At 50.1% G+C, this 24,619-nt stretch overlaps 1 protein-coding gene across 4 annotated transcripts in view; it reads left to right on the top strand.

Annotated features, from left to right (window-relative positions):
• cdc42ep2 (CDC42 effector protein (Rho GTPase binding) 2) overlaps positions 1-11,203 on the top strand; it is a 30,114-nt gene extending 18,911 nt beyond the window's left edge. For all 4 annotated transcript variants that reach the window (XM_088608896.1, XM_088608897.1, XM_088608895.1 and 1 more), the window contains exon 2: positions 7,549-11,203. In XM_088608896.1, the coding sequence (XP_088465022.1) occupies positions 7,935-8,561 (627 nt within the window). In that variant the 5' untranslated portion in view covers positions 7,549-7,934 and the 3' untranslated portion in view covers positions 8,562-11,203. The remainder of the gene's footprint in view (positions 1-7,548) is intronic.
• The last annotated feature ends 13,416 nt before the right edge of the window (positions 11,204-24,619 follow it).

Raw genomic sequence — 24,619 nt, 5'->3', positions numbered from 1 at the left:
CTTCGATATTGTTTCACGATTAAAAGGTTCATGCCTAATTTTTGGCTCAGTCCAGGAGCACTGGTATTCATGTGTATATCAAAGGGCAGCTTTTTGTGAGAGTGATGGGGCTTAAATATCTCCCACCCTCATCCATCGTGGGATATTCACTCTCGTGCTGCCTCACTAATATCACACACTTACACTCCCCCCCCAATGATCCCACTCTCTCTCACTCCCTTACTAATACCACACTCTCACTCTCTCAAACGAGCACCACCCTCACAACTTGCTTTTTTTCACATTTACCAGACACTAGTGCAGTATTCTCTCACTAGTATCTCACTCTTGCTAGTGCTGCATTCTCTCAAGCTCACTAGTATCTCACTCACTCTCACTAGTGCTGCGTTCTCTCACTAGTGTCACACTCGCTCACTCCCTCTCTCAGTGCTGCATTCTCAACCTCTCAATAGTGCCACCCTATCACTAGTGCTACATTCTCCTACTAACTAGTGCTGCATTCTCTCACTAGTGTCACACTCTCTCACTCAGTGCTGCATTCTCAACCTCTCACTAGTGCCACCCTATCACTAGTGCTACATTCTCCTACTTAACTAGTGCTGCATTCTCTCACTAGTGTCACACTCTCTCACTCCCTCACTCAGTGCTGCATTCTCAACCTCTCACTAGTGCCACCCTATCACTAGTGCCACATTCTCCTACTCACTAGTGCTGCATTCTCTCACTAGTGTCACACTCTCTCACTCCCTCACTCAGTGCTGCATTCTCAACCTCTCACTAGTGCCACCCTATCACTAGTGCCACATTCTCCTACTCACTAGTGCTGCATTCTCTCACTAGTGTCACACTCTCTCACTCCCTCACTCAGTGCCACTTTCACTATTGCCACAACTTGCTTTTTTCACAAATACCACGCTCTCTCAGTAGTATCTCCAGTAGTACCACACTCTATCTCACTCACTAGTGCCACTCTCTCACTCCCTCTGTAGTATCTCACTCTCTCTCACTCGTTCCAAGGTCTCTGACTTTCATTCTCTCCCTCACCAACCCCATCAGTACTGGGGGGGGTGACGGTGAGCTTTTCTTGGTCTTGTGATTGTGATTGTTCTTCTGGGATTCTCGGAGGTTATTTCTGTTCCGGATCTAACGCCCTCAGTGCTGTGGTGGGCAGAGGGGGGGAGATCCACCGGCTCTCTTCCAGGCGCTGGGGTGTTGACTCTTCGGGTGTCACAACTGAATCCCGAAATAGATCAACTCTTTCCTGCCAAAAAGCCCAGCCTAAATCATTCGAAGTGAATGCCTGTTTCCTGCTGCGACCCCAGTCCTAAAAAGAGGTATGGACTGGACCTCCTGGCAAATATGACAAAGAAAAACACTATTCTAGCAACTACAGCCAAATCAGGAGGAGCTGAAGACCACCCCTGGCACGATGGGCCACATCAATGCCTAACACTTCCCCTCCGGGCTTCAGAGTATCGTGCCGCATCAAATTCCTTCCCCCCGGAAACGCCTCCCTGTTACCACAGGGCACCTGCTTTTTGTAAGAGTGATAGGGCTTAAATATCTCCCACCCTCATCCATCGTGGGATATTCACTCTCTTGCTGCCTCACTAATATCACACACTTACACTCCCTCCCAATGAACCCACTCTCTCTCACTCCCTCACTAATACCACACACTCTCTCACTCGTGCCACAACGTGCTTTTTTCACAAATACCAGACACTCGTGCAGCATTTTCTCACTAGTGCCACCCAATCACTAGTGCTGCGTTCACTCACTCTCACTTACTAATACCACACTCTCACTCTCTCAAACAAGCACCACCCTCACAACTGGCTTTTTTCACAGATACCAGACACTAGTGCAGCATTCTCTCAAGCTCACTAGTATCTCACTCACTCTCACTAGTGAGATCCACTCTCAGCAACTACAGCCAAATCAGGAGGAGCTGAAGACCACCCCTGGCACGATGGGCCACATCAATGCCTAACACTTCCCCTCCGGGCTTCAGAGTATCGCGCCGCATCAAATTCCTTCCCCCCGGAAACACCTCCCCGTTACCACGGGGCACCTGCTTTGGTCTGGATCACGGCTGTCGGGTGAGATTTTGCAGGTCTGGGAGTATCGCCAGTCTGGGAAAGCTCTAGTGTAAAAAACAAAACAAAACAAAACCTTGTGTTCACAAGTTGGAGTGGAGTAAAAAAGGAGGAAGGCTCAAACCACAAGGTCTGACTTAACGGCCTGACCTCCCGGCTGCATTTCTGCGGTGTGTCACAGCCAGGGTCATGAGAGCCCGAGATCGCTCACATGACCCGAGACCAGACAGTTATAGGGCAAATAAAGTCCAAAGCAATCCTGCATCCTTAATCTGTTTTCTAACTGCTGTGTCTAGTTAAGATCAGATCACTTTATCGGCCCTATACAATGTCTTGCATTAGGGATGTGTCTTTTCACAGACCCCAGCTGGCTCTCCAGGAGACACACAGACAGGGAGAGAGAAGCTGGGGGGTCAGAGCGCAGGGTCGGCCATTTATACGGCGCCCCTGGAGCAGCTGGGGTGAAGGGTCTTGCTCAGGGGCCCCAACGGAGTAGGATTCCTCTGCCGGCCGCTGGATTTGAACCGGCAACCTCCTAGCCACAGGCGCAGATCCTGAGCCACAGATCGTGATTGAAGCTCTTCACCGGCTTCACAATAACCAGATGGATGCGGACGGCTTATTCCCTGCTCTTACACACATTAGAACCAAACAAAGAAAGCAAATATTCAAAGAGGTTGCTTCATAGGATCAATTAAGGCTTCGGTGATCATCAGTAATAATATAAAATCCTTCACTTTCTATAGCGCTTTTCTGGACCCTCCACTCAAAGCTCTTTACAGGTCATGGGGATCCCCTCCACCCCCAGCAGTGTGTACCCCAACCTGGATGAGGCGCCAATCCGCTCCCCCCACACCCCAGCTCTCAGTGGGGAGGAGAGCAGAGTGATGGAGCCAGTTCAGAGAGGGGGGGTTATTAGGAGGCCATGATGGGTAAAGGCCAGGGGGGAAATTTGGCCAGGACACTGGGGTAACACCCCTACTCTTCTCGAGAAACGCCCTGGGATTTTTAATGACCACAGAGAGTCAGGACCTCGGTTTGACGTCTCACCCGAAGGACGGCGCCTGTTTACAGTCTAGTGTCCCCCGTCACTATACTGGGGCATCAGGACCCACACAGACCGCAGGGTGAGCCCCCCCTGCTGGCCCACTAACACCTCTTTTCCAGTCTTAATTGCACCACCAATTCTTCGACCAGTACTGTACTTCAAGACAGAACCATTCCTTCTTGTTATTGTTTTTTTGGGGGGGAGACACAGGCGTTCAAGCCGCAAGGTCTCTGCATAGCTCAGGGCCAGCCACAGCCACAAAGAGGAAGTTCTTGCATGTGATCCACAAGCCCAAAGTCTTGCAGCGGATCATGCACCAGGGAGGGTGATGTCACGCCGTGAATTGAACGCAGGTCACGTGGCGTTGCCCAAGGGGCTTACTGAGGACTCGGCGCCTGATCTTCAGACGTTCGAAGGGAGGGTGTCATTAACTGAAATGCGAGCGAGAAAACCACAAGGCGAGCAGGGCGCTATCCTCTCGCAATCACTGAGAGTCATTAATCCAGCCCTCTCGCTGTACAGTCAGAGTAGCGGGGGCGTGGAGCCGAGACTTCACTGCAGAGTAATGAGGGTGAGACTGTGCTGAAGAGCTGGCCTCATACTGTGAGCTATAGGGCCTTCTCACTGTGCTGAAGAGCTGGCCCCATACTGTTGAGCTATAGGGCCTTCTCACTGTGCTGAAGATCTGACCTCATACTGTGAGCTATAGGGCCTTCTCACTGTGCTGATGATCTGACCTTATACTGTGAGCTATAGGGCCTTCTCACTGTGCTGAAGATCTGACCTTATACTGTGAGCTATAGGGCCTTCTCACTGTGCTGAAGATCTGGCCCCATACTGTGAGCTATAGGGCCTTCTCACTGTGCTGAAGATCTGGCCTCATACTGTGAGCTATAGGGCCTTCTCACTGTGCTGATGATCTGGCCTTATACTGTGAGCTATAGGGCCTTCTCACTGTGCTGAAGATCTGACCTTATACTGTGAGCTATAGGGCCTTCTCACTGTGCTGAAGAGCTGCCCCCATACTGTGAGCTATAGGGCCTTCTCACTGTGCTGAAGATCTGGCCCCATACTGTTGAGCTATAGGGCCTTCTCACTGTGCTGAAGATCTGACCTTATACTGTGAGCTATAGGGCCTTCTCACTGTGCTGAAGAGCTGGCCCCATACTGTTGAGCTATAGGGCCTTCTCACTGTGCTGAAGATCTGACCTTATACTGTGAGCTATAGGGCCTTCTCACTGTGCTGAAGATCTGACCTTATACTGTTGAGCTATAGGGCCTTCTCACTGTGCTGATGATCTGACCTTATACTGTGAGCTATAGGGCCTTCTCACTGTGCTGAAGATCTGGCCCCATACTGTGAGCTATAGGGCCTTCTCACTGTGCTGATGATCTGACCTTATACTGTGAGCTATAGGGCCTTCTCACTGTGCTGATGATCTGACCTTATACTGTGAGCTATAGGGCCTTCTCACTGTGCTGAAGACCTGACCCCATACTGTGAGCTATAGGGCCTTCTCACTGTGCTGAAGATCTGGCCTCATACTGTGAGCTATAGGGCCTTCTCACTGTGCTGAAGATCTGGCCTTAAACTGTGAGCTATAGGGCCTTCTCACTGTGTTGATGATCTGACCTTATACTGTGAGCTATAGGGCCTTCTCACTGTGCTGAAGATCTGACCTTATACTGTGAGCTATAGGGCCTTCTCACTGTGCTGAAGATCTGACCTTATACTGTGAGCTATAGGGCCTTCTCACTGTGCTGAAGATCTGACCTTATACTGTGAGCTATAGGGCCTTCTAACTGTGCTGAAGATCTGGCCCCATACTGTGAGCTATAGGGCCTTCTCACTGTGCTGAAGATCTGGCCCCATACTGTGAGCTACAGGGCCAGAACAGGACCAGAGGGATGTGAATGGACGCATTAAGCATATTCAGAACTAACAATAGGAGGCATTTGAATCAACAGGATGGAGCTGGGCAGCCTGGCACCCCTGTCTGGCCTGATTTGCATGCCCGCCTGTGATCGAGTGCCTCGTGTGCTGGTCCAGGCTCCTAGCGTGTTACAAGTTCCAGGTGGGATATAACAGGTGCCCGCCGACAGTTAGACCACAGGCAGACAGTCAGCATCTCGCCTTCGGGGCAGGGTGTGGTAGATCTCCTTTTCCAAACCCCCCCCACCGTGTCCTGGTTTGCCCTTTCAGTTTTCGGGACATAAAAGCCAGCCCGCCAAGATTACCAGCAGGGATCGATCCAAGTATCCAAAGTCCTGAAAGGAGTGCCCATCCAACTGATCTTGCCAACATAGCTTTTCAATTGAGCTTTGAGTTAAAATGGTTCTTTGCTCTTTCTCTTTCTCATTGATCTTTTATTGTTCTCGGTTCATTACGACTTTCCTCATTTCTGTTTCTTTCTTTTTCAAGCATAAATGGACATTTATGTCGCCTTACTGCATTACCTGTGTTCTCCCTGTATCTCTTCATTTTAAGACGTGATTTTTCCGCGTGGTTTGTAAAGCACTTTGAGCCGCTGCCTGGACGAAAGGTGCTCGATAAAGAGAGTTTATTATTATTATTATTTTCGAACGGCTTGATCCAGTCCAGGGTCGCCGGGGAGCCAGATGCCTCTCCCAGCAAGCAATGGGCGCAAGGCAGGGTACACCCTGGGTAGGACGCCAGTCCATCACGGGACACACACACACACCCAACACTCCCGCCAGGGCTAATTGAAGAAACTCATGCAAGCTTGGGGAGAACATGCAAACTCCCCCCAGACGGTACCTCAGGAATTGAACCCAGGGCCTTTGCCACAACAATCCGAAGGGGTGGGCATTTGGTTTTAACCCAGGGGGGGCGGGTTTGAGCGCCAGTTTGAGACGCGTGACTCTACAGACGATCGTTCCCTAATCAACGCTGTAATACAGGAGCCAAAGTCAGACGTGGAACAGGAAACATTAAGCATCCCATCCATGTGGCTACAGCTAAATAATCAATAATAATAAACTTTATTTTATATAGCGCCTTTAAAGGTGGCTCCTCACAGCGCTTTACAGGATGACAACAACAATAAATAAGAAGAATACACCAGATAAAACACAATGACAATACACAGAGGAGACCGTGGATGGTGGTACTCAGAAGAGCAGAGGGGTGAAGAGTGGAACCAGTTCAGTAAAGGCTCTTCTGAAGAAGAGGGTTTGGAGTCTGGATTTGAAGGAGTTTAGAGAAGGGACTCAATGATATCCTTGGGCAGAGAGTTCCAGAGCTTGGGGGCATAACAGGAGAAGGCCCTGTCACCCCTACAATGTAAACGGGATTCGAGGGACAGTAAGGAGAGCAGAATTCGAAGAGCGAAGGTTGCGAGGTGGGGAGTAGGGCGATAATAGCTCAGACAGGTACTGAGGTGCCAAGCCATGCAGAGCCTTATAGGTGAGCATGAGGATTTTAAAGTCCACGCGGAATTTGACCGGAAGCCAGTGCAAGGACTCCAGGACAGGAGTAATGTGAACGCTTGCACTAGACCTGGTCAGGATTCTGGCTGGTGAATTTTGGACATACTGCAGTTTGTTCAGTGTAGATTTAGATACCCCAGCAAGTAGAACATTACAGTAATCAATTCAAGAGAACACAAATGTGTTCTCTCGAATAAGGAAACAGCAGGTCGAGATCCTCCGACTCAAGACAGTGTAGCTGTCCAGATGTCCTCTCACTGGTACCTGTCTTCCATCCGTACATTAAGGAATCTATTTTAAATACTCTCCCAGGCACCAGATCAGATGTGCCACCACTCTTCTCCACTCTTCCATCTGAAATCGGATTTCGTCACAGGTGCGTTCCGACCTTAGAAATCGGTCCGGGGCTTCACCAAAAGCTTAAAAAAAAAAAACGGAACGCCCGAGCGATCGGATTCCCCGGGGGAAAACGAATCGATTTCGATGATCGTCGCAAAATCCAGGGAACCAGAAGTTCGGATTGAAATCGGGAGAGGAAAACCTCCCCCCAAAAAGACCCCCAATTAAAGCTAACTGACTGTAAAAGAAAACTAAGCAAACTTGATAGACTGGAACCGGGGGGGAAAAAGGTGGTCTAAACGATAAAGCCGTACCCCCCCCCAAAAAACAAAGTCTGCACCTCTCTACACTAACCAAACCGAAACGAAGACAGAAAGAAACGCACAACACGTCTTTTCCTCCCCTCCCATCCCCAAAAAACCACACACCGCTCCACTCTCTCCGTTCCCCCATCTCCGATCTCTCGTCTTCCCCTTATAAAACGCTCCCGCCTCGTGGTCTTAATTAATTAATTGGCAGCGCCTGGAGGAAAGAGGAGAAAGCAATTCGAAACAAGAAGAGATGACGCTCCCAATTAAGGCCCGTAACGAGGGTGGTATTTTTCTTTTGCAGGTCCGCCGGGACGCACCAGTTCGCCGCTCGTGGGTCGACGCCGGCCCGCGCCCCAGCGCCGCCGGAAACTGCAAGCCCGGATCGCGCAAGTTCCCGCCTCCTCGCCCCGACGCCACCAGCGGCCCGGTACCGCGGCGATCCGATTCCCCCTCGCCCCTTGTTCTAAGGGGGGACCGGAAGGCCGGGCCCGTTCCCGTTCTGCGGTTTTATTCCCCCCAACTTCCTCGGGACCCCGGACCCCTCGGCGTCCCCTGTTCCCGGGGGATGACGGGTGGACGGGCCGGGCCTCGGGTGACCCTTCCCCGTCGAGTCGTGCTCCGGATCCGCTAGCCGGGAGCAGATCCCAGATCCCACCACCCCCCCCCCGCCGGGCCGATCCCAGGGAAATGTCGGCCAAGGCGCCCATCTACCTGAAAAGGGGCAGCCGCAAGGGGAAGAAGGAGAAGCTCCGGGACCTGCTGTCCTCGGACATGATCAGCCCCCCCCTGGGCGACTTCCGGCACACCATCCACATCGGCAGCGGCGGCGGGGAGGGCGACCTCTTCGGGGACCTGTCCTTCCTGCAGGGCAAGTTCCACCTGCTGCCCGGCCGGCAGCGTCCCGGCGAGGGCGCCTTCGAGTTCGCCCGCACCGCCAGCGTCTGCGGGGGGCACCCCGCCTCCCCCTCCTCCTCCTCCTCCTCGTCCGAGAGCTCGCCCCTCCTGAAGAACGCCATCTCGCTGCCCGTCATCGGCGGCGTCCAGGCCCTGACGCTACCCGCCGCCCAGCCCCCACCCAAGCCCCCCCGCCTGCACCTGGACGAGAGGCCGGCCCCCCCACCCTCTCCTCCCGTCCCCGAGCCGCTCTCCCCCTCCGAAGAGCCCCCCCTGTCCCACGCCGGCTCCCTGCTCTCCCTCCACCTGGACCTGGGGCCCTCCATCCTAGAGGACGTCCTGCAGATCATGGACAAGCACCGGCTGGGGGGGGTGACCGGCGGCTGCCTGCCCAGCGGCCGGCAGGAGATCTTCACCTGAGAGGACGCCCCCCCCCCCACCCCCCAACCCGCGAGGCTCGTACCGTCCCCTAGACGACCGAGCGTGACCGTAGAGTAGGCGAGAGCTCCGATTCCCCTTCCGGGTGTAGCGAGACCGACGTCCCCCCTGCGGGGGTGAGCTGGGAGAGCTTTTAAAGCCCCGCCCCCACCCCCTCCACCAATCCCCGGCTTTGAAACCCTCCCGGTGGGAGGGGCTGACCTTTGACCCTAGACCGTGTCCCCTCCACTCCGAAAGGAGAGAGCTGGACAAGGCGGAATCTTTGCCTTTTGGGTTTTTTTCTTCTGTTCCTGGAATGGAATTGGCGAGGTTATCGGGGGGGCGATGAACGCACTGGAGCTGCAGTTTTCGGCTGGGGCGATTTGTAGCATTACCAGATGCAGGATTCGCTGGACGTCATGCTCACCCAGAACACTTTTCTACGCCCCTTTCAAGCAGTGGGACTCTTTGGAACCAATGTTTTTCTTTTCCGGGGATCTTTAGAAACAAATTAGGACGGGTACGTCTCTCTAGCGCTGGAATGAAGTGGAGATCTGCTTATCTTTTCTACTAACTCTCCGAGAAACGAGATCGTTGCGGTTTCTTTTGATGACAACATGTTTTCTAAGAAGCACTAATATAACTTCTGAATTAAAGGAAGCAAATCAGGTTGCGCTGTATGATTTATTTTCCTGCTTATGTGTCACCCAACACCCGACTTTGTCTACAACAGCCTCGATTGTGGAGCAAACAGGACTCAAAATGGAATTTTTTTTTGGGATGTGTAGGAAGAAAAATCAGTGTAAGATCCACTCTTTCTAGATATGCATGTAAGCAATGTGGAGCTGGTCAGAGTAATAATAATAATAATAATAATAATAATAATTGCTTACACTTATATAGCGCTTTTCTGGACCCTCCACTCAAAGCGCTTTACAGGTCATGGGGATCCCCTCCACCCCCAGCAGTGTGTACCCCCACCTGGATGAGGCGCCAGTCCGCTCCCCACACCCCAGCTCTCAGTGGGGAGGAGAGCAGAGTGATGGAGCCAGTTCAGAGAGGGGGGTTATTAGGAGGCCATGATGGGTAAAGGCCAGGGGGAAATTTGGCCAGGACACTGGGGTAACACCCCTACTCTTTTCGAGAAACGCCCTGGGATTTTTAATGACCACAGAGAGTCAGGACCTCGGTTTTACGTCTCATCCGAAGGACGGCACCTGTTTACAGTCACTATACTAGGGCATTAGGACCCACACAGACCACAGGGTGAGCGCCCCCAGCTGGCCCCACTAACACCTCTTCCAGCAGCAGCCTCAGCTTTCCCAGGAGTCTCCCCTCCAGGTACTGACCAGGCTCCCACCTGCTGAGTCTCCAGTGGGGCTGCCAGTTGTGAGTTGCAGAGTATTGCAATCAGTACTGGACTTCATTAATTGTATTAATACACACTGATACAATAGCAGCACAGTGGCGCAATGGTTAGTATTGGTTCATTGCACCTCTGGGGCTCTGGGTTCAATTCTGCACCTGGGGTGCTGTCTGTGTGGAGTTTGCATGTTCTCTTCATCTTCATATTGGTCCCACGGTCCAAAGACATGCGGGTAGGTTATTTGGCTTCTGGGAAATTTGGCCCTGGTGTAGACAGTAGACAGGTGTCCCATCCAGGGTGAAGCCTGCCTTGTGCAGCTGCTTGCCAGGATAGACTCCTGCTCCCTGAATTCGATACAGGGGTTAGAAGATAGACAGGACAAGTCTATGCCACGTTTTATTCTCATGCTGAGCTCACAAACTGTCTTCAGAGCCAGGCACAATCCCAACCTCTGTGACGGCAGAGAACCGATTTAAAATTCCTGTCAGACTTGCAAAGACTACTATGCCTTATAAGAAAGTATTAATGATGATATGAAACAGGCATAGATGACTGCCTCGTTTCTTGTCAGCCAACATCTTAATTACCCAACCCCCAAAGAAACACTAGCAAAGCAGGTGTCTGCTCTTGGTTAAGACTGGAATTATTGCACAATTATCGCTACTCTCTCGGGACATTGCCATTAAGAGAAGAGTATACCATCTTTTATCTACAGCACCAATGGAATTGCGGGAATCAATCCACTGTGTTTTTTTTTTGGACACTTTCTAATCAATAGCACAGGAAATATGAATGTACTTTGTCTGCAGCACTAACAGCTGTGGCTGTTGGTTCAAAAGCGACTGTTAGCAAGTCATTAAAAAAATCGTTTCAGAGTGGGTTTTGGACAAAGGGCTCTCTTCCAACTACCGAAGAAGGGCTTTTGTCTGAATCCCCCTAAAAGAAAGGGTTTTTTTTTTTAAAGAAATCGTTTAAGCCTTGTGTATACAATACCAGTCTTCTGCTTTTTTTTTTCAGGTCTGTGCATGTGCACTGCAGTTCAGCCAACTCTTTAAAAAAAAAAACTACATTTCCCAGACTTCAGTTGTAGTTTTCTCGTTTAAAAACAGTAGAATAGTTTCCTAGTGACTGATTGATACGGCAGGTAAAACAATCGTTTTAATGTTGTTTCTTCTGTAACGGTGAACTGCTGTTTGTGACAGGACGTTCCGGTATTCATCTGTATTAACTATGTTAATGTTCAACTATATCAAGCCTTTAATTAAAGCCTTCTTCCTCATAGGTCTCTTCTGTAGCTTTAGCAGAACAGCTTGTAGACCAGTCTTTTTTAACTTCAGTTTCTCTTTTAGAAGCTGCTGAGAAAGCAGGCTCGTTTTTTTTTTTCCCCTCAGCGCTTCCTTAAAGTGCTTACAGGTGTGGTCGTAAATTAATTAAGAGTATCAGTGAATACCACTGATGGCGAGTCAAATTATTGTTTTTGTTGGCCTCCAGTGACGAGCCCAGTGATCGTCACGTTTGTGTAAGTGCGCTGGAAGTTCTGCAGTTGTTTCCTAAAGTTTCGGCAGGCCTCAACTGAGCTACACTACACTAGACTATGAATTCACCGTTCTACTGAAGCAAATGTGTCGACGCGTCTGTATTATGTAATATCCCATACTGCCTTATAAAAGAGAAAGGGTCCTAGTGTCAGTCCGGTCCATTTGCATGGGGAGGAAAAGCAAAAACACTTTGTGGCACTAATTCCAAAAATATCACAGGTCTCTGGGGAGATAGGAGACCCCAGTAGCGGTTCAGGAACTGCTATTCAGCATTCATATTCAGTGGTTTTAAATCACTGGGGCAGTGTGAGTTGACCCATTAGCCAGGTCTGCTGTTGCCTTCAGCAATGCCCGAGAGACACTTGCGACAACAGTTAGGCCTTTTGTAAAGCCACTTAAATTAGCCTTCGTTTTCTCACTGAAGCAATGAAAACGTCTGATCTTTTTTTTTACTAAGGTTTGTGGAACATGCCTACTTTGGATGGGTTGAAGCGCTCTCGTTTTGACAGGGCAGGGTAATATTCTCGTATTGGTGGAGTAAAGCAAAGCAAAACAGAATGGAAAATCACAGGAAAAGGGGGCTACAGCATTTTCAGTATCTACCTTTAGAAATTGCCGCCTCAGCTTCAAGAAAACCTGACTGTTTTTTTTTTCTGTGGCTGAACAGTCCGAGATTCTCGGCCGACTTGAAGTCCTTCGAGCAGAGGGCTCGAAACATCACAAAAAGATATAATTAAGCTTCCGTGATAGTTCAGGAGACAAAGGAGGCCCTGATCCAATCAGAATAGCGAATTCTAAAAGATTCCCCTAACAGTGGGTCCCTCTGTGCCTACGACCGGCACGGGACAAAAAGAAAGAGGAGAGTGGGTTTGGAATTTGCAGCCGTCGTGCCGTTTTCTTCCTTTTGAAAACGGGGGAAATTATCCGGCAGCCTCCCACTTGTGAAGGGCCAGCTGGTGAGCGTGTGGGCTTGGTGACCGGAGTCTCTGAACTGCGTGGGCGCGATCCGTTTCTCCGACACGCCCACCTGCCAACGCCGCTGGTCATGTGACCGGCCGCAAGCTCCCCAGCGCCTTGCAGGAGAGTGAGCCCCGATTGGAGGAGCCGCGCTGATGTCACTGCCGGCTCACCGGTTACCCAGCCGACGCTGCCGTCAGACCTGCCCGTGACGCTCAGGTTTTCCTGGCTGGGCTTGACCAGAAGTGGGTCACCGCCTCCCGAAACCCAGCTAGGTGGGTCACCTCCGTGACGACAGCCTGGACTCGAACCCGCAGCTTCTGGGCTAAAGGGATCGGCGGGAGCCCGGAGCGAGTGGGGCACCTGTAGGTGGAGTTGTAAAGCCATCCGAGACGAGGAGAGCTCAGTTGGCACAGGTTGAGCCGGGCTCTGACTGTCAGCCAGGTGGCGGGCAGGATTCTAAAGTGAAACTAAGAGAGGGGCGATTCGAGCTGGATTTGAGCCGAACGGGAGAGATTGCAGCGCAGGGGGTAACTGAATGGTTGGTAAATACCTGGTTGCTCTTCTCTGCACCAATTCTGAGCACCAATATCTTTACCAGAAGGTAACGTCCTCTCGGTTTGCTCCGTCGATGCGTTACAGAGAAATTCTAAAGAGACAGGGGGTCGGGTCCCTGCGAAAACCAACCCGAGGCTGTTTTTCATACCAGCAAGCTGACTCTGGGGTTAACGAGATCGGGAGGGCAGGTGATACTTCGGTCTCACTTTTGTACCCCCCTTTCTGAACGCACTGCTACAGCGCAGTTAGGGATCTATCCCACAGGCCCCCTGTCAAGCTGCTTGGCCAGCCCAAAAACCGATCTACGATGACTGAAAATGGTAAAAAAAAAAATGATAATTGAGTGAAAATGAAAAGGCAACACCTGCCACAACTTGACAACCCACAGGCAGCAGGACAAAGGAATTAAAAAAAAAAAACTAAAGATTGAATAATACAGGCAGATGTCAATTAGAAGAGCTGTCCACCCTGAGAGTACTGGATTGTTCAGCATTATTACAGATGTATTCATGCCTGGGTGGGGATATTCCCTGACGTCACAGAAGTGCCATGCGGAAATTACGCCCATCTAAACTCGCTCGTGGCCCAAACGCACTGGGCCACGACCTGTGCTTTGTGACGGAGCTCTTTACCGCAGGCTTCAAGTGGTGTTCGGGGCTCTCGGAGCTCTTACTGACCCTGTCGCTGAGGTATGGGGTCCAGCCAGGCCGGTGTAGCGATTGAGGGAGGGGGGAGGGGACAGTGGGGAAGCCGGCCCTCGTCTTGAGCCTACAGCTGGAGCCCGCTGTCACTGACACGAGAGGGCTTCATCTTTCTCTGCGAGCAGGATTTAGCGAGTGTGTGTATGGGAGATTATGTGGCAGAGTTAGTGAGTGCGTGTGTGTGTGAGAGAGAGTTAGGGATTGTGTGAGAGCGTGGGAGATTGTGTGTGTGTGAGAGTTAGCGAGTGCGTGTGCAGATTGTGTGTGTGAGTGGTGGCGAGTGTGTGTTAGTGAGTGCGTGTGGCGACTGTGAGAGTTAGCGAGTGTGTGTGCAGATTGTGTGTTTGAGTGGTGGCGAGTGCGTGTGCAAGTTAGTGAGCGTGTGTGGTAATTGTGTGTGAGAGTTAGCGAGTGTGTGTGAGTGTGAGAGAGTTAGCGAGCGTGTGTGTGTGTGAGTGTGTGTGTGTGACAGTGAGAGAGTTAGCAAGAGTGTGTGTGTGTGTGACAGTGAGAGAGTTAGTGAGAGCGTGTGTGTGTGAGTGTGTGTGTGTGACAGTGAGTTAGTGAGAGTGTGTGTGTGTGAGTGTGTGTGTGTGACAGTGAGAGAGTTAGTGAGAGTGTGTGTGTGTGTGTGTGTGACAGTGAGAGAGTTAGCGAGAGTGTGTGTGAGTGTGTGTGTGTGACAGTGAGAGAGTTAGCGAGAGTGTGTGTGTGAGTGTGTGTGTGTGTGTGTGACAGTGAGAGAGTTAGTGAGAGTGTGTGTGTGTGAGTGTGTGTGACAGTGAGAGAGTTAGCGAGAGTGTGTGTGTGTGAGTGTGTGTGACAGTGAGAGAGTTAGCGAGAGTGTGTGTGTGTGAGTGTGTGTGACAGTGAGAGAGTTAGCGAGTGTGTGTGTGTGTGAGTGTGTGTGACAGTGAGAGAGTTAGCGAGAGTGTGTGTGTGTGTGAGTGTGTGTGACAGTGAGAGAGTTAGCGAGAGTGTGTGTGTGTGTGAGTGAGTGTGTGTGACAGTGAGAGAGTTAGCGAGAGTGTGTGTGTGTGTGAGTGAGTGTGTGTGACAGTGAGAGAGTTAGCGAGAGTGTGTGTGTGTGTGAGTGAGTGTGTGTGACAGTGAGAGAGTTAGCGAGAGTGTGTGTGTGTGTGTGTGTGACAGTGAGAGAGTTAGCGAGAGTGTGTGTGTGTGTGACAGTGAGAGAGTTAGCGAGAGTGTGTGTGTGTGTGAGTGAGTGTGTGTGACAGTGAGAGAGTTAGCGAGAGTGTGTGTGTGTGTGACAGTGAGAGAGTTAGCGAGAGTGAGTGTGTGTGTGACAGTGAGACGAGTTAGCGAGAGTGTGTGTGTGTGCGAGTGTGTGTGTGTGACAGTGAGAGAGTTAGCGAGAGTGTGTGTGTGAGTGTGTGTGACTGAGAGAGTTAGCGAGAGTGTGTGTGTGTGTGTGTGACAGTGAGAGAGTTAGCGAGAGTGTGTGTGTGTGACAGTGAGAGAGTTAGCGAGAGTGTGTGAGTGTGTGTGCGTGACAGTGAGAGAGTTAGCGAGAGTGTGTGTGTGTGCGTGACAGTGAGAGAGTTAGCGAGAGTGTGTGTGTGTGCGTGACAGTGAGAGTTAGCGAGAGTGTGTGTGTGTGCGTGACAGTGAGAGAGTTAGCGAGAGTGTGTGTGTGTGCGTGACAGTGAGAGTTAGCGAGAGTGTGTGTGTGTGTGACAGTGAGAGAGTTAGCGAGAGTGTGTGTGTGTGTGTGACAGTGAGAGAGTTAGCGAGAGTGTGTGTGTGTGTGTGACAGTGAGAGAGTTAGCGAGAGTGTGTGTGTGAGTGTGTGTGTGACAGTGAGAGAGTTAGCGAGAGTGTGTGTGTGTGAGTGTGTGTGACAGTGAGAGAGTTAGCGAGAGTGTGTGTGTGTGTGTGTGACAGTGAGAGAGTTAGCGAGAGTGTGTGTGTGAGTGTGTGTGTGACAGTGAGAGAGTTAGCGAGAGTGTGTGTGTGTGAGTGTGTGTGACAGTGAGAGAGTTAGCGAGAGTGTGTGTGTGTGTGTGACAGTGAGAGAGTTAGCGAGAGTGTGTGTGTGAGTGTGTGTGTGACAGTGAGAGAGTTAGCGAGAGTGTGTGTGTGTGAGTGTGTGTGACAGTGAGAGAGTTAGCGAGAGTGTGTGTGTGTGACAGTGAGAGAGTTAGCGAGAGTGAGTGTGTGTGTGACAGTGAGACGAGTTAGCGAGAGTGTGTGTGTGTGCGAGTGTGTGTGTGTGACAGTGAGAGAGTTAGCGAGAGTGTGTGTGTGAGTGTGTGTGTGTGTGTGTGACTGAGAGAGTTAGCGAGAGTGTGTGTGTGTGTGACAGTGAGAGAGTTAGCGAGAGTGTGTGTGTGTGACAGTGAGAGAGTTAGCGAGAGTGTGTGAGTGTGTGTGCGTGACAGTGAGAGAGTTAGCGAGAGTGTGTGTGTGTGCGTGACAGTGAGAGAGTTAGCGAGAGTGTGTGTGTGTGCGTGACAGTGAGAGTTAGCGAGAGTGTGTGTGTGTGTGACAGTGAGAGTTAGCGAGAGTGTGTGTGTGTGTGACAGTGAGAGAGTTAGCGAGAGTGTGTGTGTGTGTGTGACAGTGAGAGAGTTAGCGAGAGTGTGTGTGTGAGTGTGTGTGTGACAGTGAGAGAGTTAGTGAGAGTGTGTGTGTGTGAGTGTGTGTGACAGTGAGAGAGTTAGCGAGAGTGTGTGTGTGTGAGTGTGTGTGACAGTGAGAGAGTTAGCGAGAGTGTGTGTGTGTGTGAGTGTGTGTGACAGTGAGAGAGTTAGCGAGAGTGTGTGTGTGTGTGTGTGACAGTGAGAGTTAGCGAGAGTGTGTGTGAGTGTGTGTGTGACAGTGAGAGAGTTAGCGAGAGTGTGTGTGAGTGTGTGTGTGACAGTGAGAGAGTTAGCGAGAGTGTGTGTGTGTGTGACAGTGAGTTAGCGAGAGTGTGTGTGTGCGTGACAGTGAGAGAGTTAGCGAGAGTGTGTGTGTGTGTGTGTGACAGTGAGAGTTAGCGAGAGTGTGTGTGAGTGTGTGTGTGACAGTGAGAGAGTTAGCGAGAGTGTGTGTGAGTGTGTGTGTGACAGTGAGAGAGTTAGCGAGAGTGTGTGTGTGTGTGAGTGTGTGTGTGTGACAGTGAGAGAGTTAGCGAGAGTGTGTGTGTGTGTGACAGTGAGAGAGTTAGCGAGAGTGTGTGTGTGTGACAGTGAGTTAGCAAGAGTGTGTGTGTGTGAGTGTGTGTGTGACAGTGAGAGAGTTAGCGAGTGTGTGTGTGAGTGTGTGTGTGTGACATTGAGAGAGTTAGCGAGAGTGTGTGTGTGTGACAGTGAGAGAGTTAGCGAGAGTGTGTGTGTGTGAGTGTGTGACAGTGAGAGATTTAGTAAGAGTGTGTGTGTGTGAGTGTGTGACAGTGAGAGAGTTAGTGAGAGTGTGTGTGTGTGTGTGACAGTGAGAGAGTTAGTGAGAGTGTGTGTGTGAGTGTGTGTGTGTGACAGTGAGAGAGTTAGTGAGAGTGTGTGTGTGAGTGTGTGTGTGTGTGACAGTGAGAGAGTTAGTGAGAGTGTGTGTGTGTGTGTGTGTGTGTGTGACAGTGAGAGAGTTAGTGAGAGTGTGTGTGTGAGTGTGTGTGTGACAGTGAGAGAGTTAGTGAGAGTGTGTGTGTGTGTGTGAGTGTGTGTGTGTGTGACAGTGAGAGAGTTAGTGAGAGTGTGTGTGTGTGAGTGTGTGTGTGTGACAGTGAGAGTTAGTGAGAGTGTGTGTGTGTGTGTGACAGTGAGAGAGTTAGCGAGAGTGTGTGTGTGAGAGTGTGTGTGTGACAGTGAGAGAGTAAGTGAGAGTGTGTGTGTGTGTGAGAGTGTGTGTGTGACAGTGAGAGAGTTAGCGAGAGTGTGTGTGAGTGTGTGTGACAGTGAGAGAGTTAGCGAGAGTGTGTGTGTGTGTGAGTGTGTGTGTGTGACAGTGAGAGAGTTAGCGAGAGTGTGTGTGTGTGTGACAGTGAGAGAGTTAGCGAGAGTGTGTGTGTGACAGTGAGTTAGCAAGAGTGTGTGTGTGTGAGTGTGTGTGTGTGACAGTGAGAGAGTTAGCGAGTGTGTGTGTGAGTGTGTGTGTGTGACATTGAGAGAGTTAGCGAGAGTGTGTGTGAGTGTGTGTGTGTGACATTGAGAGAGTTAGCGAGAGTGTGTGTGTGTGACAGTGAGAGAGTTAGCGAGAGTGTGTGTGTGTGAGTGTGTGACAGTGAGAGATTTAGTAAGAGTGTGTGTGTGTGAGTGTGTGACAGTGAGAGAGTTAGTGAGAGTGTGTGTGTGTGTGACAGTGAGAGAGTTAGTGAGAGTGTGTGTGTGAGTGTGTGTGTGTGACAGTGAGAGAGTTAGTGAGAGTGTGTGAGTGTGTGTGTGTGTGACAGTGAGAGAGTTAGTGAGAGTGTGTGTGTGAGTGTGTGTGTGTGTGTGACAGTGAGAGAGTTAGTGAGAGTGTGTGTGTGTGTGAGTGTGTGTGTGACAGTGAGAGAGTTAGTGAGAGTGTGTGTGTGAGTGTGTGTGTGTGTGTGACAGTGAGAGAGTTAGTGAGAGTGTGTGTGTGTGTGAGTGTGTGTGTGACAGTGAGAGAGTTAGTGAGAGTGTGTGTGTGTGTGTGAGTGTGTGACAGTGAGAGAGTTAGTGAGAGTGTGTGTGTGTGTGAGTGTGTGTGTGTGACAGTGAGAGTTAGTGAGAGTGTGTGTGTGTGTGTGACAGTGAGAGAGTTAGCGAGAGTGTGTGTGTGAGAGTGTGTGTGTGACAGTGAGAGAGTAAGTGAGAGTGTGTGTGTGTGTGAGAGTGTGTGTGTGACAGTGAGAGAGTTAGCGAGAGTGTGAGAGAGAGAGATAGCGAGAGTGTGAGAGAGAGAGAGAGAGTTAGCAAGCGTGTGTGTGCGCGAGACTCAGTGAGGCCGAGCGTCTCTGGCCCTGTCCTGCCCTGTCAGCGCCGATGCTCTGTCCTGTTTGAACAGTACTGGGACGCCAGCCAGCTCGGCCTTTTGTTAAGGGAGGGACTCCGGAAAAGCACAGCTCCTGACCCCGGGAGGGGGTGGGGGGGGAGCCTGGGAACTCAGGGGGAGAAGGAGAGGGAGCAGAAGAGGGACAGAGAGGGGGCGACGCAGTGTGAGAGAAGGACCGAGGCAGAGCGGGCGAAGAGAGAGACTCGGGCCCAGTGAGGAGAGAGAGTTTCTCCTGTTAGCAGAGGAGGGGAGGATGAAAGAGAACTGAGACGCTCTTTCTACATTCTGGGGTTAGAATGAATGGGCAGCGATGAGGGCATTTCAAACCACGACGAAACTACCACGTGCACGACAGCATGTACAACCTCCCAATTGACATCACCGAAGAGACAAAGTTCCAAAGTACGCGCAACGCCATATTGCTGCACTCGCCTGCGCTTCAGAACGAGGCAAAAAGACTTCTAATGACGCAAAAGGAGCCCTCTCAACACCGTAAACGTGCTTTAGACCAAGCGAATTTTGCTGCGATAATGGCAATGAATATTTTAATCAAACTGACATGTTTTTTAGGCACTTTTAAGTATTTAAAAAAAAAAGACCAACCTGCCCACTACCTAAAACAAGCTAATAATAATTCATGATGTTAGTAGACCCTGTTTCTCATTTGGTTACGGGGACTAGTGAGCAGGAAGGGCGAGAGTGAGTCACAATTTTACGCTTAATTTGAAATCTGTGCGTTTCCTGCCGTGCCGAATTTATTTTGTTTTTACAGAGATTTCATACGGGTCTGAGAAACTGGGACTGAAGCACTTCTTTCATGGCCAGAAAGGGGGAGAGGAGAGACAGTGAGAGAGAGGAGGAAGGACAGGATTTTTCCACAGGAGCCGAGAGAGAGCTCTGGCCAATTACTCCCACCCCACTCTCAGCCTGTGGTGCCCCCCCTGTGGCCACTCGCGGTCACCGCCAATTAGGGCCACGATCCACTCAAACCCGTGCTCACAGCACGAGCCTCTATGAAAGCCCTATTACTTTGAGTAATAATAATAATAATAATAATAATAATAATAATAATAATAATTGCTTACACTTATATAGCGCTTTTCTGGACACTTCACTCAAAGTGCTTTACAGGTCATGGGGATCCCCTCCACCCCCAGCAGTGTGTACCCCCACCTGGATGAGGCGCCAGTCCGCTCCCCACACCCCAGCTCTCAGTGGGGAGGAGAGCAGAGTGATGGAGCCAGTTCAGAGAGGGGGGTTATTAGGAGGCCATGATGGGTAAAGGCCAGGGGGGAAATTTGGCCAGGACACCGGGGTAACACCCCTACTCTTCTCGAGAAACGCCCTGGGATTTTTAATGACCACAGAGAGTCAGGACCTCGGTTTGACGTCTCATCCGAAGGACGGCGCCTGTTTACAGTCTAGTGTCCCCCCTCACTATATTGGGGCATCAGGACCCACACAGACTGCAGGGTGAGCACCCCCTGCTGGTCCCACTAACACCTCTTCCAGCAGCAACCTTAGTTTTTCCCAGGAGTCTCCCCTCCAGGTACTGGCCAGGCTCCCACCTGCTGAGCTTCAGTGGGGCTGCCAAAAAAACATTAAAGTCTTAATTAGTTTTCACTGTTGACGAGCTTGTGTGAAGTCTGTTCCCTTCATAGTTTAAGGAACCGTCAGCGTTTGAGCTGGGAGAACTGGCAACAGGTTAACTCCTGTGCCTCCGATGAACTGTGGTGCTCTGAAAAACAGCCCAGATTTAAACAAGAATCTCTGTTGCGTGCGAGGGCTTCCATTCAGGGACATACGGTTTTTCTGTTGGAGACGACAACAACAAAAAAAAGACCGTTAAGGAGGCAGAACACACACGACACACAGAGGCCTCTTCTCCAGCTCAGTGTGAGGCCTGCTCTCCCGGCCGGCGGTTGCCACGGTTACCGCACCGCTAGGCCACAGGCCTTGTGTTTTTGCTTTTCGTACAAAAAAAGACAAACCAGGATTTCCTTTTTGTCCCGAACTCCCCTTTTCTTTGCCTTTCGGCTTTCCAGCCAGCATCTGACACCCCCCCATCCTCCCAACCCGAACTGAATACATACACTGTTACCGTTGGATAAACGGCGATTTTAAGGACTTGAACGTAACGGCACACCGCAGAACTATATTTATATGACCTTTGTTTGAAATTGAAATACATACCGAACCGTTTGAATTTTCCCCTTTACTTCGCTTCACTGTTTTTCCCGCTTAAAATGATATTTTGATCCCCCCATTCTTGAAAACACAGCAAATTACGGAAGCCTGTTTCCGCCAGGGAGTAAAAAATAAATACGCTATGGTATCTCGCAATTGCGACTTAGTATCTCAGAATTCCGACTTTATATCTCGCAATTGCGACTTTGAAATAGCCCACATTTCATGGTCTGTCCTCTTGTTATTGTGACGGATTCGGGGTCAAGGGCTGGTGCCTCTCGCATGGGCTCGAACCCACGTCTTGCCAGCTGAGCTAAAGAAGACCTTCTTTTTTAAGTCAAAAAGGACAATGGAAATATGTAAAAAGTATCAGTTTCAGCTTCTATAACTGTGAATTCAACTGGATGTGAAATTACTATCTCTGTATCTTTTTTTCATATTCTGTCTCCGTTTTTGTATTTCTGGCGTTTAAAAACTTTTTTTTAAAAGCCCACCGTCCACTATTCCATCTGGGTACTATGGAAGCCTCACTGGCGGAAATGGGATTCCATAAAAATTATTGTAATTAATTTGATTTTTTTTTTATCAGGGCACTGTACAAGACAAGTCTTCAGGCCTATAGATCCTACCATCCTGTACGATTCATGAATATAGTGTAACGGACCGGCCGACACACAGGTTGTACGATCTGGTTGCAGTGTGGTGACGGCACCGCCCTCCCCTGCGCATAACAGGGATGCTGGCCGCCGGGGATAAAGAAAATGTTCTTTAAAGAAAGTGTTCTTTAGCTCAGCTGGCAAGACCTGGGTTCGAGCCATTACAGTGATGCACGAAGTAGGGTAGGAGCGGCGAGGGCACAAGCCCTAGAACCCGAATCCGTTACACTAACAAAGGGACGGACAATGAAATATGGGCTATTTCGAAGTCGCAAACGTGAGATAAAAAGTCGGAATTTCGAATGTTCAAGTCGCAATTCTGAGTTTTCAAGTCGCAATTCTGAAATACTAAGTCACAATTATGAGATGCGAGATAAAATGTGAGATGAAAAGTCGGAATTTTGAATTTTCAAGTCGAAATTCTAAGATACTAAGTCGCAATTCTGAGATACCATAGCGCGTTTTTTTTTTACTCCCTGGTGGGAACGGGCTTCCATAGGGCAAACCATTCCCAATGATTGTGAAGATAACTCCCCTACATTCTTCCAGTGTCCTTAAGCAGTGGACGAACTTTAAAAGAGCTTTTCCCAGGCAAATACTGATCTGCGACACCGCCTCTTTTTAACGGATTTATAACGTCGCTCGAACAGCTTTGCTTCAAAGTGACGGGCCAACATGCTGCCAACTTATTCAGTGAAATGAACAAAAACATGTTTTGTCTTGACACTGAAAGTGAACTGGAATTGTTTGCCAGGCCCAGAAAACACAGATTCACCTGAAAGCTTCTAGGTTATCAAGCCATTTTTGGCAATAACCCTGATATTTACTATTTGCTATTTATTATATGAGTGATTCAACATGTGTGAAATATTTTCCCCGTCAAGACACGCCATTTAAACGTCTGCGATGTCGATATTCACGTGGGATTAACTAACCCCCTTACAGTGCAGGCTTCACACATCTCAAAATGAGGAGTGTTACAGTACAAATGCGGTCTTATTGATCCAATAATAAAACAATAAGACGAAGAGCGCCCCTCAGAAAAGAAAAGACGATGTACTCCTGGACAGTGACAGAGATTAAGCTCTGATATAGATACACAATTTCCTCTTGCACACTGCCCTCTGCTGGACGGCCTGCGTCCTCGGCTCACCTGGTTAACAACAAGGCTATACCGGGTAAGCGCGTATCGTCACTGATACTCACCGATTTACCCCCAAGTCAGCCTTTTTTGACTGTAAAATAACAATTTTTTTAAAAAGAAAACTTCGACGTGTTGGGCATGATATCAGTTTTGTTCTATTTGCATATTCGGCGCTACTTCGGGATTTTCTGATAGCGCGCTTCTTTCTGGGGGGGAATTAAATCCTTAATTCACCGAGGGAATTGTGTGAGACCCTTGTGTCTGCTGGTCTTTAGCTCCAGGTGATGAGTGCTTCTCCGTGGTGGTTTGGAAGTTTTTGTGTGCCGCACTCCACGCTTTCAGCAATTACCCGGTCAAAGTGCATTCGTTTCCACACCTCCCCGCATCAAGAAATACACATTTTCTCCACTGCTTACTCATTTCCTCTCTTGTTGAGGACTAAAACGCTCTCAACCTGCCGTCATCGGATAATGAACGATGCTATCAGCGCTCTTCGTGCACACCTGCCGGACACCTATACTAAACAATTAGGGCTGAAGGCCAGAATAATCAATGACCGATATGCCCACCCCTCGCACTGAGTCTGAACTTCTCCCAAGCTCATTATTTTCCTCCTGTATGCATCTTATGTATCTGTTTCACTCACCAGACGATTCAGCTTTTTTATTCATCTATTTAAAGCTTGCCGTTTTTTATCTCTGTTATTGGCCTCAGGTTGTGATCAGTATATGATGCATCTCATCGTATCTGCCCGCAAAGCCAGTTCCACATCTGGCCTCCATTAAAGGAGAGTGGCACTGTAGCTACAGCGGTTTGGCAATGCTGCCTGGCAGAGCCCTAGGGTAAACATCCTGACTCGGGGGTGCTGTCTGTGTGGAGTTTGCATGTTCTCCTTGGGTTTGCATGGGTTTCCTCCCACAGGCCAAAGACATGCGGGGAGGTGAATTGGCTTCTGGGACAACCGACCCAGGTGTGTGAGTGTGTCTCTGTCTGTGTGTGTCCTGTGATGGACTGGCGTCCTCTCCACGGTGTAGCCCGCCTTATTGCATTCCTGGATAGGATCTGGCTCCTCCACAACCCTGAATTGGATTGTTGTTGTCGAGTGAGTGTCGACTCATCTCTTGTCACTATCCATAGAGTTTTTCGGGGAAGGATATCTTTCGCACAGATGGTGCTAGTGTTGTTGTTGTTGCTGTTGTTGTCACGGAAATGTGGCCCTCTGCCACCAACACCGCCCCCTACTGCTGCTGCCCAGTATGGGTTATTAGAGAACCTGGCGCCTGACGTGGGACACGAACCCACTACCCCGAGATTATGAGTCTTATGCTCTACCAACAGAGCTTGTCGGGGACCCTGAATTAAATAAAGCAGTCTACATTTATGCCAGCAGCCCTGTCACCCTGCAGCTCATCACTTGCAGCCCCACTGGAGCACAGCAGTGTGAGCCTGGTCAGTACCTGGAGGGGAAACTACTGGGAAAGCTGAGGCTGCTGCTGGAAGAGGTGTTAGTGGGGGCAGCAGGGGGCGCTCACCCTGTGGTCCGTGTGGGTCCTGATGCCCCAGTATAGTGACGGGGGACACTAGACTGTAAACAGGCGCTGTCCTTCGGATGAGACGTAAAACCGAGGTCCTGACTCTCTGTGGTCATTAAAAATCCCAGGGTGTTTCTCGAGAAGAGTAGGGGTGTTACCCCGGTGTCCTGGCCAAATTTCCCCCCTGGCCTTTACCCATCATGGCCTCCTAATAACCCCCCTCTCTGAACTGGCTCCATCACTCTGCTCTCCTCCCCACTGAGAGCTGGGGTGATGGGAGCGGACTGGCGCCTCACCCAGGTGGGGGTACACACTGCTGGGGGTGGAGGGGATCCCCATTACCTGTAAAGCGCTTTGAGTGGAGGATCCAGAAAAGCGCTATAGAAGTGTAAGCAATTATTATAATTATTATTAATTACTCAATTAACACGGGATATAATACAAGCCCAAGTCAACACCTGTG

Source organism: Lepisosteus platostomus, chromosome 16 (genome assembly GCF_059453375.1).
Source record: "Lepisosteus platostomus isolate fLepPlt1 chromosome 16, fLepPlt1.hap1, whole genome shotgun sequence".
Taxonomy (NCBI): domain Eukaryota; kingdom Metazoa; phylum Chordata; class Actinopteri; order Semionotiformes; family Lepisosteidae; genus Lepisosteus; species Lepisosteus platostomus.
The sequence above is the reverse complement of the archived record's forward strand: the minus strand, read 5'-3'. Positions and strand labels throughout refer to the sequence as shown.